At 45.6% G+C, this 14,419-nt stretch overlaps 1 protein-coding gene across 1 annotated transcript in view; it reads left to right on the forward strand.

Moving 5' to 3' along the window:
* Entpd1 (ectonucleoside triphosphate diphosphohydrolase 1) overlaps nt 1-14,419 on the forward strand; it is an 82,887-nt gene that overhangs the window by 53,790 nt on the left and 14,678 nt on the right. Inside the window, exons 2-3 of the mRNA XM_038331990.1 lie at nt 2,182-2,309; nt 11,110-11,227. Of these exons, the coding sequence (XP_038187918.1) occupies nt 2,182-2,309; nt 11,110-11,227 (246 nt within the window). The remainder of the gene's footprint in view (nt 1-2,181; nt 2,310-11,109; nt 11,228-14,419) is intronic.

Below are 14,419 nucleotides of genomic sequence, written 5' to 3' on the forward strand. Positions count from 1 at the left end.
AAAAAAGTTACCTTGTTGCCACCTTGGCGCTTCTGCAGTTCTTGTGCCTTCTTTCTGGAATGTTCCTATTCCGTCTCATAGCTGGTGCTTTCCCATCACCCAGTTCTTAGCTGAAACATCAGGGAAGTTTTCCTGGCCTATAACCTAGCACTATAACTTATTTATCTCAGGCCCCAACTCTGCAGCAATCAACTGACCACATCCCTTGGTTTTAGTTTCTTCTTAGCACTTACCATAACCTGGGAACATTTTTTTCACGTAATCTCTTTTTTTGGTTTGTCTGTCTCTCTCTCAATGAGAGGCTAATTCTAAAGAGCAGAGATCACGTGATCTCTTTCATTGTAGTGGTTTAGATGCTAAGAATAATGCCTAAGTAGATGTGGTAGGAAAGTGAGTCAGCAAAATTGTCATCATGAGAAGGAAATAGCTGCACGGATAGTACTGTGTCAGCAGCCTCGGGGATGGGAAAATAGCAAAAGTGACACATAGCAACAAATTGCTACCTATCCACATTGTACCCGATCATCCAGAGTCCATGCTTGATAGCACTGTTTTAATTTCAAAGCTTTGGAAATGAAGAAGGTAATTACTCACAGGTATCCCTCCTGACGCCCAGACTCTAGAGGTCTGTTATCAAAGAGCACAGTTTTCCTGCCACAGCATCTGTACATGGATGTTTTAGCTTCAGGTAATTAGTATCCTGGCATTACGTCAAAGTATAATCTTATGGGAAGATGAGCTCCAGGTTGGTCAACTTAGCATCTCTAAAAGATCCTGAGGACTCAGGTTCCTCCTATCTCTCTCGGCTCTGCCATGGGTGTCTGCCATCTCATCCAGGCAGGGCAGTGAGAAGAGAGAAAGTTTCTGCTTTTTTGCTAGTCTCGCTCAAGCAGATGTCAGGTGGTCGGGGTGGTGATTCGGTGTCTACCCATGGTGGAGACCTTCCATGGCATTGGTAGGGGCGTGCAATCTCGCAAAGTGAACAGGTCTGTCCCTTAGCTTGGGGGAGGCAGATTTCTAAACAAGGAGCATGTTTATTCAGGAAGAGAGGAGAGCAGTGCTGTGGGGCTCATTTTCTGTTCCTTCTTTGGAAGTAAGAGGTAATATATGGCTAGCATTTTTGTCCAGAGTTTTGTACCATTTGGCCTGATGCATCAAGATTTCTTGAAGACTCTGGGGGTTGGGACAGACTAGGCACCCAGGTTACAGTCTTTTGAAAAAAAAGTTCTGGTTTCTGCTCAAGAGCATAAGGAAAAATTCCCATGTCAGTCCCAGCCAGCTGCTGCTGACAGAGAGGGGAAGAGGGGAGAGGAAGCTTGGGCCTCTCTCTCATCTCTCTTGCTCTCACCCTGCCCTTAGAGAAAGGTAAAGTTCTTTGGAGAACCCAGCTCATTTAAGATGATTCTGTGTTAATGTGCTCCCATCCTTCCCCAAAGTCGAAGGAGATGTTTGAAGGTAGCTGGAGAAACTGACTGAAGAAGAGGTCGAGCCATCCAAATGGATGGACCTCCCACTTCCTATCCGTGTCCTCTGTGTGGTCTATTTAAGTCCAGGTGAAGTAACTTTATGTGATTCTTCTAGTGGAGCTTTGAAAACTTCCTTTGCTAGGGTATGACTAAAACCAGAATGGGTTAGCTAATGGAATGACAGCTGAAAGAGTTCAAAACCCCTCGGTCTTAAGCTGATTGCCAGCTTACCATATAAAGGTGATGGCATCCAAAAGGCATGTCAAGCGAGAACATGTTCTGCAGTGGTGGGATTTGATGTTTGATGGTGTACATATGATTGATGTCTTTTTTTTTCTTTAGCAAATTAAATATTTTTGTGTATGTGTATGTTTTAAGAATAAAGAGGGCGATTCTGTCTTCTGTTAGTTGTTACTTTTCTTTTATAGACACACCAGATCCATTAAATGAGGCAGCCATGATACTCTTCCTCATTCCACACCAGTTTTACCCATCCTTTCTCCTATCCACCAGCTTGGTTTGGTCCTCATGGTACAGAAAAAAAAACTTCTTATTCTTCAATTATTTCCAATTATTTCCAACTATCTTGCGGATACAAATAGGGCTTCATATTAATGTCTCTGGTGTTTCTGGATAGTCATAATAAAACCATACAAAACAGGAAGAAAAATAATTGTTTATTGATTTCTTACTCATGTTTTGGTTTTTATTTTAGATTCTAAGGTGAAGAGATTTTGCTCCAAAAACATCCTGATCATCCTCAGTGTTTTCTCTCTCTTGGCCGTGATAGCTTTGATTGCTGTGGGATTGACCCAGAACAAACCGTTGCCAGAAAATGTTAAGGCAAGTGAAATTATGAATATTTGTACTGCAGTCATTGTTTTGTTTTATCTTCTAACTTAAAAATGTGGTAAATTTATATATACATTATAAATATACCGTTTTATGTTCAAGCTGAAAAGACATTTCTATTAGGGGCACATCTCACATGAGTGGGCCAGTGAACACATACGTATACCTATGCAGTGACATGTGCAGAAGTCAAGTCCTGAAACACACATTTTGAAATATAGTCATTCTACTGATGAGAAGATGATGACCTATGAGCCTGGAAAGTCAGTGCATGCCCTGCTTCTGAAGCTGTTGCCACCCACATCATTCGCTGTGTAGAAAGGCGTGGGTGTTCCTTTGGCATCTGTTTGTCACACAAGTTCACCCCAGTTGTTCTGTGTACAGCAGCCGCTTTGTCAGGGTAGAAGTTGGCGCCATCTCATTGATGGTGGTCTCTTGCCTTTAATGTTTAGTGGCATTGGTTCTCCTGGCAAGACTTCACTCGCAGCTAAAGCCTCATGACATCTTGGTTTTGCTATTTGTTTACCAGCTCCAAAAGTAAGTGATTGCCTTCTGGATCTGACCTTTTTGCTTCAATATTGCACCACAGGGGAAAGGGCTGCTGAGAAGGTAACACTTGTGCCCTGTGTTCCCAGTGTTTGCTGTGGTCAGGGCTGGCTCCTTCCCTCACAGTGGTCTTCAAATCTGCCGTGCTTCTGTTTAGTTTCATTGTTTGACAAAAGGGAGTCAGGTCTTTGACATTCACTAGATAAAAGGTAATAGTATCACAAGAGCAGCTACTGCCATTGAGGCAAATATGGAAATATTGCTGATTGATTTTATACAAAGATAATTTTACGTACAAAAGCTGGTCATTTGCCGGGCGGTGGTGGCGCACGCCTTTAATCCCAGCACTCGGGAGGCAGAGGCAGGCGGATCTCTGTGAGTTCGAGGCCAGCCTGGTCTACAAGAGCTAGTTCCAGGACAGGCTTTAAAAAAGCTACAGAGAAACCCTATCTCGAAAAACCAAAAAAAGAAAAAAGAAAAAAAAAAGCTGGTCATTTGTTAAAGTTCCTTACTGATTTCAGTAAGAGTTCTATCACATATTGGGAATGAAATGTTCAAACATCAGTTGAGTGAATATGGAGTATGAAAACGGTTTTAAAATCTAAACAAGAAACAAAAAATGGAGCCATTTTTATTGTGTGGTTGTCACATCCCAGCCTACTAAACTACATTGAGAAGTTAATTAGTAAGATGCACAGTTGGCCCTCAGAGTCTATGGGTTCCAAGACACCCACCTTTGAGTATCACAATCTGTGGTATGGGCATGGGAGAGCTAGCCCTGCCCCTTGCAGGGGCAGGGTGAGGCCCAGAGAAGGCCCTGGGTTGACCAACTCTGCTACCACCCAGGCCCAGACCCAGGGCCTTGAGCTGTCCCACCCCAACATCTACCCCCTCCATGAACAGCTGGAGGGTGTGAAGGGGCCAGTCCTACAGAAGCCTAGGCACAGGATCTCCGTGACTCTGGGCAATATAGCAGGCTATCTGAGAGGAGTTTGGGTGAGGGTCCAGAACTGATAGGGTAGCAGAGGCCAGAAGCCTGGAACCAGACCAGTGACTCAACTGCAATGAACATTTGCAAGTAAAGCTGTTTGCGCAAAAGGGCGCACGGCGTGACACACAGGTCCCAAGGCCACTGCGATGAATGACTGCAATGAACAGACATGTGATAGAGAGGCGGGAGAGGCAGAGGGGTGACAGGATAGGACCAGAGATGTGGCAGCTGTGAGGTACGAGAGAAGGTTGACAGAGGAGCAGCTTGTTGCCCAGAGGGCTTGGCAAGACTTTTTTCTTTTATGTTTTCATTTTAATTTTTTATTTTCTTTTGGTGGGGAGGTTACAAGGGTGGATGGAAGATTTGGAAGAACTGGGAAATGAGTGGAATTGGGATGTATAATGTGAAAATATCAAAGAATCAATAAAAAAATTATGTTTAGAAAAAAATCTGTGGCTAGCCAAGCCCTTTATGATACCCAAAGGGTAATATTTGCATAGAACCTATCTGAGGTTCTAAGATATAATTCCTATATATTTAAAATAATCTCTAGATTTCCCATAAAACCCAATATAATATAACATCTATGCAAATAGTTGTCATACTATTACAGTTGTTTAGGGAACACTGGCAAGAAGGAACTGTACAGGTCTAGTATGTGTTGTATGAAGCTGCTGGTTCATTTCCCGACTCCCCAGCAGCTCAGACCTCAAATAACCACACGGAAACTATATTATTTAAAACATTTCTTGACCAATGGCTCTGGTGTATTTCTAGCAAGTTCTTACATATTAAATTAACCCATATCTATTAATTTATATTTTACCATGAGGCTCTACCAGCAAGGTTTCGACTGGTGGCTTGCATCTTTCTCATCTGGCGGCTCCATGGTGTCTCACTGACTCTGCCCTCTTTCTCCAGGAGCAGATGCGTTTCATTGTCATGAAAAGTCCTAAGTTCTTAAAACATTTTAAATGTAAATGCCATATTCTGAAGAGCTCTGGAAGATTTGAAGACTACATATCTAACTGAAATATATCTCTATATATCTAGAAAACCTAACTAACCTGACTACAAACTTGACTATTATAGATAATTATGTATTACCCTATACTTGGTCAGCTACTACCCAGTTCTAAACATACTGAGGGCAGGGACTGGGTTCCATTTGTCTTACATACATCTTATGTACTCATTCATTTAAAAAACAATCATTGGAGTTCTGGAAATATACCAGTGAGCAACACTGGAAAATTATATACACTGAGGGGAAGGAAATAATCATTGGTCAAATAATCACAATGTTGTAAGTGTTAGCTCACAGCCAGTCCGGCACTTGAATTGAGTGGGGATGCTATAAAAGTTGCTGACTCGGTAGAGTGAACAGGATCTGCAGAAAAAACTGCATCCTTCTTGGACACAGGGATGTCAGTGGAGGTGGCAGACCACCAGCTGAGGACCCTCCAGACATCCTGTTTACCCTCAATGTGAATGTGCAAAAAGAAAGGTCAGGAATCTTTCTTCAACAGACATCCTAAGGAATTCTCTTGCCACAGAAGTCAGTGAAGTACTGAGTACCAATACTAAGTATGCACTTTTAGATGACCAATCTATGCTTCTAAAAAGAAAGGCTTCAGTGGAGTGGACAGTCCATAGCAATGTTTAATTTTGTCCTTGAAAGAGTACTTTTGTCTTCATGTCTCCATGGGTCTAGGTGGAGAAAAGGCTTTCATTTTTGCCCTGTTCCCTGCTCATATGGACACTGGCCATTGGTGGATGCCTTTCAGCATGAATATTCCACATTTTGATGTGCTAACTAACCCTATACCAAGCCTCAGGCTTGTGATCAGGATGCCCTTCCTGTGGAAAGTAGGCTCAAGGGGCAGGACTTTTTTTTCAATCTCAGTAACAGTGGGTGTAAACAAGGTAAATTCCTTCCTCTTAATCTAATTTTCCCTGCATGTCAAGTGAATAGTAAAAACACCTACTTGGAGGATGAGTTGGAATTAAATGGAATAAAGCAAGAGGTGGCTTGTGAGAGCATCTATTGCAACATAAGCGGTGGGCAGTGGTCCGCTGTAAACACCCCTTTACAGAAGACGGACTCCGTGGAAGCCCCCCGTCCGCCTTAGTGCCTTGGGGTTTCTGCCAGCGCTCTGCAGGGTTTCTCACTTCTGCTGAAGGGTGGTGGACTTCCCCAAATGTGCCTTTTCAAAGCGGACTGAAATGGTACTCTGGAACTGGCATTTGTGGCTCTCTCTTTTTATGGAGACCTTGAAAGAATTTGCTTTGGCTTGCGCTCTTGGAAAATAGCTGTTGTTATTTTTTAGTTCACCGTATTTTAACATTATCCAGTTTTAAAGGCAGCACATGGAAATGGACGGCAGTGATTGCCGGACAGCCACGATAACGCAGTCACCAACTGCTGAGACGGTTCACTTTAAAACGGTTCCCATAGGATAGTCTGTGTTATGCATGTTTTACCACAGGTTTAAAAACAGCAAAAATAAGAGTTTATATTCAAGAACAAGTAACTCTAAAGAAAAAGAAAAGAATAAATAGTTTCCTAAATGTTTATCAGCTCCACGGACATCTCTGTGGCTCCCCTTAGCCTGTTTATGGGGATTAGAAACACATTGTAAAAGATAAGCTTTGTTTATAAACCCAGGCTCCCTGAGCCAGACCAACAGGGCTGCAGCAGTTACTGTTAAAGCTACAAGACCGTTACTGGGGTGGGGGGGTAAAGAGTCAGTATTTCCGAAGCGGCCCTGTGAATTTGCTCCTGGTAGCTGCAATCAGAGCCCCTTTTGAACTATTCTAGCGGACTACCATGCAAGTGGGCTTTGTAAAGACTGGTGTTTGCTTTCTCCAGCTTCTGGAAGAGTGGGAAGGCCAAAGTCCATGAACTTGCGTACTTCAAGTCTAGCAAGGACGAATCTCTGGATGCTGTGTTCACAGCAGGGGAAAAACACCACTCCTCTTCATATGGCGGTGGGTTAGGAAAAGACAGACCCTTTCCCAAAGCCCACTCATTGGCTCGTGAGTTTACTCCTGAAAGTAGCATTTTCATGTCCTGCACACACCACTCCCATCAGGCCCCACCTCCCAGCATACTCATGTGGGAAGTTAGCTCCCAGCATATTCATACAACAGAGGAAACCATCAGCTAAAGCACCAGACTGTGTGGTTTGGAGTAGAGTGTAAGCAGCCCCAGGGTCCCTGCTTTCTAGTATGAGACTGTGGGGAGCTGAGAGCAAGGTTGTTTGCACAGACAGATCACTACCTTGTGAAAAAATGCACACTTAAAAAACACTGGAAGGAAGCAAAGGTTTTGGTGATAAAGTGATAATAAAAGCATCTAGATGGAATTTCAAATGTCTTTCCCCTTTGTTTTCTAGGTGATATTGAATAGGTCCTTAGTAATCTTAAGATGGAAAATACTATTGAAATAATAATAGTATAATGATAATAATAGTGGAGGTCAGATTTCTTCCTCACCACTGGAATATTAATTTTTTTCTTAAAAATGAAAGGCATACTCATAGGGGTTTCTAGAAATATTCTGCATATGAGCTACAGGAAAACAATGTTTTTTTTTCCTCCTGGTCAAATTTCCCTGACATATTCACTAGCTAACGGAATGGTGGGTCCAGGAGGGAGGGCGAAGGGACATGCCCCAGACTCCTGGCAAGGTTATTTGCTGAGATTGTGTGGCCCTGTTCTCCCTGGAACATACTCTGGAGAATGCTGTGGTGGCAGACAGGCACGAGGTGGGGGCCACCTGGGCTCCTGGGGGACACTGGAACCACAGGTGGCAAGCACCCCTAATGTGTAGACAGACAACATTGGCAGTCCAGCGTTAGCTGTTCTCAAAGTGTCAACTCTTCTATGAAACAGTTTGGAGCAACCTAAACCAGCCCTCAGTGGGCACGGTTCACGGGTTAGCCTTCAGTGCCATGCATGGGCTGAAATGTCCTCTACCCTTGAGGACTGCTCAGGGCCTTCTTCCTCTTTTTTTTTTTTAAAAAGATTTATTTATTATATACACTGTTCAGCCTCCATGTATGCGTGCAGGCCAGAAGAGGGCACCTGATCTCATTACAGATGGTTGTGAGCCACCATGTGGTTGCTGGGATTTGAACTCAGGGCCTCTGGAAGAGCAGTCAGTGCTCTTAACCTCTGAGCCACCTCTCCAGCTCCTCAGGGCCTTCTTCTTAAACACTTGCAAACAGATGCAGAAATGTTTTCGTCTCTCCACTGTCTCACTGCACAGGGCCTTGGAGAAACAGGCTGACCGCAGCAAGGCCACCTCCCTGGCTCTCCTGGAAGGGAGGCTTTCATGCCGACAAAAATAGAAAGACCAGGGCCTCCTGATTCCAGATAAAGGCTGCTTGCTGCTGTCTCGCCAGCTTTTATCATATGCCACTGTGGCTGGGACATCTTCTGGCAGGAAGAACTCAGGGGCCCTGCTGGGAACAACGGAATTTTCTATTGTTTAACCCGAGAGCCTTTTCTCAAACTCTGGGAGGTTTTCCTGGGGTCTGAAGGCCCCGGACCCCAGTCAGCAACCCTCCTGCCCACTGTGATTGCCAACTAAGCCAGTTCTTGGATTCCCATGTCTCAGAGGAGCCCGGCCTCTTTGCATCTTGGTAATACTTAGGGCAAGTATACAGATACTATTTTTTGAGCACATAAAACTACTAATTAAAGAGATATACACCCCCTGTACATAACAAGGCAGAGAACATTGAGGGGGTTTGGGAGGGTTAAGCACTCTTGGGAGGTCTGCACACTGGTGCCTCCCAGTGAAATGGAATGACCCAAGAGGCTCTACCTTGAGCTATTCCTAGTAGGCCGGGGTGGTCTCTTACATTCTCACTCCTGCCTTTTCTGCCTGTGAGCTCTTAGGTATTAATAGATGAGACCAGGTGGACTGATATAATATAAATACATATCACACACACACAATTTTCAAGTGGAAAAGCATGTTTTGAACTGCGCAGAGCAAATGGGACTATTCCTCTGCTTTTCTTGCTTCCCCGTTAGAGATGAGTAAAACCTGCGTGTTCTAGGGCTAGGAAGACAGCACTGGTGAAGCTCTTGCTGGTGAGCAGGAGGATCAGAGTTCTGGTCCCAGAACCATATAAATGTCGGAGGGCGGGGCAGCCTGTCTATAATCTCACCACTCAGAAGCTGGAGATAGGAGATCTCATAGCAAACTGGCTAGACAGACCGGCTATATTGGTGATCCCATCTCTGTGAACCAGCGGGAAAGCAACTAAGGAAGATCCTGGTGTCATCCTTGGGCCTCCACATGCACTCACACACGTGCCAACATGTATGTGAACATACATACTCACAGGGAACCACTTACACAGAGTTATGTAGGAAAGCAAACTGTGTTCATCATGTTGTTCTCACGAAGTCCATGGCAGACAATGCTAATCGACATCAGATTTATCCCCAATTTAGGAATATAATCAAAAGTGAATATCAGTTTATCAAAATGGACACTTGGTAGTTTACTCCAGGGGATAAATAGTTTTAAAAAATACTCCATAAACACGAAATTCCCAAGAATGTTCAAGGCAGATATATTGCTAATAGTCTCAATTAGAAATGATCCAATGTCCGTCAACATCCGAATGAATAGAAACATAGTTTGTGCACGCAGTGGGATACTCCCTAGCAATGGAAAAGCATGAACAAAGGGTACAGTTTAAATGCACTTTACAGTGTAGCGTGACAGGGATTATACCGAGTGGCTATGCTATGTGATTTCCCTTTGTTACAGTTCACGACAAAGGTCATCTGTGGTGTCAAACGTCAGAATGGCCATTGCTCCTTGGGGAGAATGACTAAGAGGAAGCCTGCTGGGGCTAGCAAGCTTTCTGTATCTTGATTTTGCCGGCGGTCAGATGAGTGTGCACTGGGCAGAAATTCACTGGGGTACAGCCTCGCATCTGCGCACCACGCTAGAGCTGTCCTCGGCTTGTCCTTAGGAGGGTACATCTCCCTGGAGCCTGGCACTCAGCCTTTGCCCCATGTTCCACAGATAAGGCCTTGATCCTGGTCTGCTTCAAGCTAAAAATTTTTTTTTAACCTTCTGGTAGTTTCTTGTCTATATTGAAATGATAAAAATAGCCCCTGATAATTCACGTCTAAAATGCTGGACATGGTCAGCACACTCATGAAATCCAGTGTGGGGACATTATTCTTCCGTTTTCTCCTCTCACCACCTAGTTCATCTTCACACTGCCTTTTCCTCTTATTCTGTGTGTGTCAGGAGCACATGGGTATAGGCACACCTACACATGTGTGCATATGCATGTGACAACCTCGGGTGTCATTCCTCCTCAGGTGCCATCTACCTTATTCTTTGAGCAGAGCCCTGGCTGGGGCCTGGGCCTTGCTGATTAGGTCAGGGTAGCTGATCAGTGAGCCTCAGACCCACCTCTCTGCCTTGGGTCTGAGCGTTGGGATTGCAAGCATACACCACCATGTCTGGCTTCTCATGCGGATGCTGGGGCTCGAAGTGCTTTGTGGTCTGAGATCCCTCCCTGCTCTCCCTCTCTCCTGATTCCCGTTATTCTTGCTACCTTCTCCTTTTAAAGACCTGCGAACATGAAGCTTATTTACCTTAAAATATGCTGAATACAACTGCACAGTTATTTTTGGAATAAAAAAGCAAGCACACTTAGTGTTTCTCTCTCTTAAAATACACTCCACACTCACTGAACCCAAATCAGATGACCTTATATGCAGCCTCCGTGGGTTAGCTAAGGGTCCCATAGGATCTTATGACTATGCTCATGACCAGGACGCTTTTAAACCCATGTCTAAGGTGGGCCTGGGCCTCAGCCTGTGGAGTTCTTGGGTGATCCCAGGGTGTGAACAAGTTTGGGAAGCACTGAATTTATTTTCTGTTCCTTCCACAATATAGTATCTCAGTTGCATCTGCACTAGAATAACTGAGCATTTTCTAAATAACCCCATGGCTTGGACCTACTCTGGGCATGGCCCAAATGTTTGTAAGATGCAGCCTGCATTAAGAGTCCTTATCTAGAAGAACGGTACACTGGTAATCCTTGGGATTGGGTGACTCTAGTCTCCAGTGCCAAATGTTCTCCTTGGGTTAGAGTACTTTCTCTTTATGGCGTGGAAAAAATTCTGCCGCTGTCTACTTCCTTTGCAAGCTAAATATGGAGAAGTGTGTGCCATGCTGATAAACTTTTAACTTTGCTTCGCCCTCAGTTTGGGATTGTGCTGGACGCAGGGTCTTCTCACACCAACTTGTACATCTACAAGTGGCCAGCCGAGAAGGAGAACGACACAGGCGTGGTGCACCAGCTACAGGAATGTCAAGTGAAAGGTAACATGGAGGCCAGGGAAGTGGGGCGAATGGGACACAGGGGCATGAGAGGCACTGGGAGTACCCAGGAGCAGAAGGAGCCAGCACAGAGCCAAGCAAGGAACACAGTGGAGCTACCAATACTTTATGGCCACTGTAAAATGACTTTGAGCCAGGCCTAGTAGCACAGGTGAGCAGAAGAATCCTAAGCTTCGGGTCAGCCTGGACAGCACAGTAGGACTCTGCCTCAATCCAGTCATGGATGTAGCCTAGCAGTAGACAGTGTCTCACATGGTCAGTTCCTATTACTGACAGTTGTCGTCGTCATCATCATCTTCATCATCATCATCATCATCTTGAAATCAATCCTTGAAAAATAAGCAAATTGAAAAATAGCTGAGGTGTTGAAGGTGTGGCCCAGTGGTGCCGTCCAGGCTTTATAGTCTTGGATATCCTTGGTTAGCGTAAGGAATATTTCCTAACGCTAGTTCTCTGCCGATGAAAATTCCCAATCACGCCAAATCAAAACAAGCCAAATTAAGAAATATCCAGATTTAATGGGACTTCTGAGCTCTCGGGTGGCCCCGAGGGGGAACCGGGAGGCCACAAACATGATCACCAGGAGGAAGGAAAAGAGGGAGTTCATTTAAATACTCTGTGGGAGTGGTCCTGACCTGTCCCCCAGGGATCTGGCCTGCTGGGATTTGGAGTCCAGACCAATACAACTCAGACCTGGGGGCTGGGATAGATGCGAGGGGCTGGGGTCTACGCTCCTAGTTTAACGGTTAGATTCCCAACAACACACACACACACACACACACACACACACACACACACACGCACGCACGCACGCACGCACGCACGCACGCACGCACGCACGCACTCACGCACGCACGCACGCACGCACTCACGCACGCACGCACTCACGCACGCACGCACTCACGCACGCACGCAGAGAGAGAGAGAGAGAGAGAGAGAGAGAGAAAGAGAGAGAGAGAAGATTGAGCAGTAGCAGTTCTCATCAACAGGGCTCTCCTGTGTGTCTGGCACTAAGAACTCAACATGGGTTTTCTCACTGTTAGGATCGGTTGGGTGAGTCGCAACAGCCATGTTTTAAAAACGAGAGCAGCAAGATTAAGACAGGCCAGGCCACTTGTTTAAAGGTACTCAGGCTGGCAACCGATGGAGCTGGCTGTCAGACCCACATCTGAGCCAGCAGTTCTTGGACTCAGGGCCCTGAACTACTGGGTCGGGTAGGGGAGGAGGTGGACCTCTTAGAGCATGGATATAGGGTCCCCTACTACCAGAGTTCCTGGGGTCAACAGATCTGGGCTGGAGCCTGGAGATTTATGTTTCTAAAAGTCCCTGGGGGCTTCTGATGGTATGATCTCCTGCTCTTTTTATTTTTAGACTCAGCTCTGCAAGTTGGAGGAAAATCTTAACCGCTTTTGGTCTTTCCACAGGCAGGGAAGAACAGATCACAGACTTGTAGGGCTGGGGTCATCTAAATCCAAGGAGGGAAACAAAAGCCTGGAGGATTAGTGCCCCTTAAGTGGCAAGAATCTGGTTGGTGATCCAGGCCCCTAGCTGAGCTTTAGGGCCAGAGTAGCGCTGCTTTACATGATGATAACTGCCCCCCCCCATCCTTATTTCCCCCCCCCCCCCAGCTCCCAGCCCAAGTCAATTTTAAGGTCACACCCAGAGGCTGGCTGACTGCCATCTCCCTGGCTTGCTCCAGCCTGCCCTCCGACCTGCACCAGACACCACATCTCACCACCATCCCTGTGATCATTGTCTCTTGGCCTTTGGAGCCAGGAATATCCTGTTTCTTTTCAAACAGGTAATCTAGATCCCAGAGGAGAACTGGCTTTTTATCAGATGGCCTGTAGCTTCCACTGATTTTTGTAGTTTGTCCAGGAACTAGGCAGGGTTCGGGAGAGCATGCCATGCTACCCGGAGCCTCTTAGGCCTGGCAGTAACGGGGCAGAGCTCCCTGAGTTCCTAGAAGTTCCACCCTTCACTTCAGACTCCACTTTAAAATACAATAAACAGTCACAACAGATGTCTTTCTTCTGAGACATCCCATGGATGCAAGTGTTTGGCTCAACAAATACTGGAGTTTCTCCTCCAATCAGAGTTAATGAAACGAAGGGTTTCCTGAGTCGGAAGTGAGCTGCTAAAACAGCGTGGAGTGTCTCATTAAGCAAACAGGATGTTGAAAAGCCCATTTGAATAATAACCTTGAAAGCGAATTCTTGCTAGGAAGCCCTCTGGAATTCACCTCAAAGTGAGATGGAACCGCACGCAGTGCTAAGTCCGGCTCCAGCGCTCTCCATAGCAACCATTAGTTTGCTCTAAAATGGAAATAACAGTCTTCATAGGGAGGCATGGTGTTGGAGTGGAACAGACTCTCAGGATATACAGGTTCTGGTTCTGTTTGTTCTAACAAAGGAAGAAACGGCATAAATTTTAGGGCACGTGCTATGACATAGCTAGTTGGTGACCGGTTCTGTCTTTTCAGGAAAAGCCAGTGTGTGGGGTGCTTTACTTTAACTTTTGCGCTAAATGTCATCTTTACCTTGGCCCTCTAGGAACTAATGTTGCTAATTATAACCCCATGGCAGGATCATCCAAAAGTGGCTAACAGGCCACCATAGAGCCAGAGGACATGACTCAATTGAATATGAAATTGCACCACCCTGTGGCTGAGCTGCTGAACACCAGGCTTCACCTGCAAGAGTTTAAAATAACATCATAAGCAAAGCCATAGGCATTAGCTAAATTTTTCACAGCTATGATGAAACACTTGAGAGTTAAGGGAAGAGCACTTATACTGGCTCTTGATTCTAAGGGAAGCAGCCCACATGGTGGGGAAGCATGGGGACTGTAGGGGAATGCGGTACAGTGGTGGTATTGGAATATCCTGACTTATCCGGAAGCCAGGATATACTTAGAGCTGCAATAGGATAACTCTGGGGGGTAGAGCCACAAGAGAACAGCTCTGGGGAAGGGGGTAGAGCCACAATAGGACAGCTGTGGGGGTTGGGGGAAGGTAGAGCCGCAATAGGACAGCTCAGCCCTGGAGGAAAGGTGTCCTGGCTATCTGAAAGCCAGGCTACCTGAAGCTGAGGCGTGGTGGGGGATGGTCTCCCCGCAGGATATAGGGATCCTGCTCCTCTCCTGGAGAGCCACTCCAGCTGAGTTCTGCTCTGC

Source organism: Arvicola amphibius, chromosome 1 (genome assembly GCF_903992535.2).
Source record: "Arvicola amphibius chromosome 1, mArvAmp1.2, whole genome shotgun sequence".
Classification (NCBI taxonomy): domain Eukaryota; kingdom Metazoa; phylum Chordata; class Mammalia; order Rodentia; family Cricetidae; genus Arvicola; species Arvicola amphibius.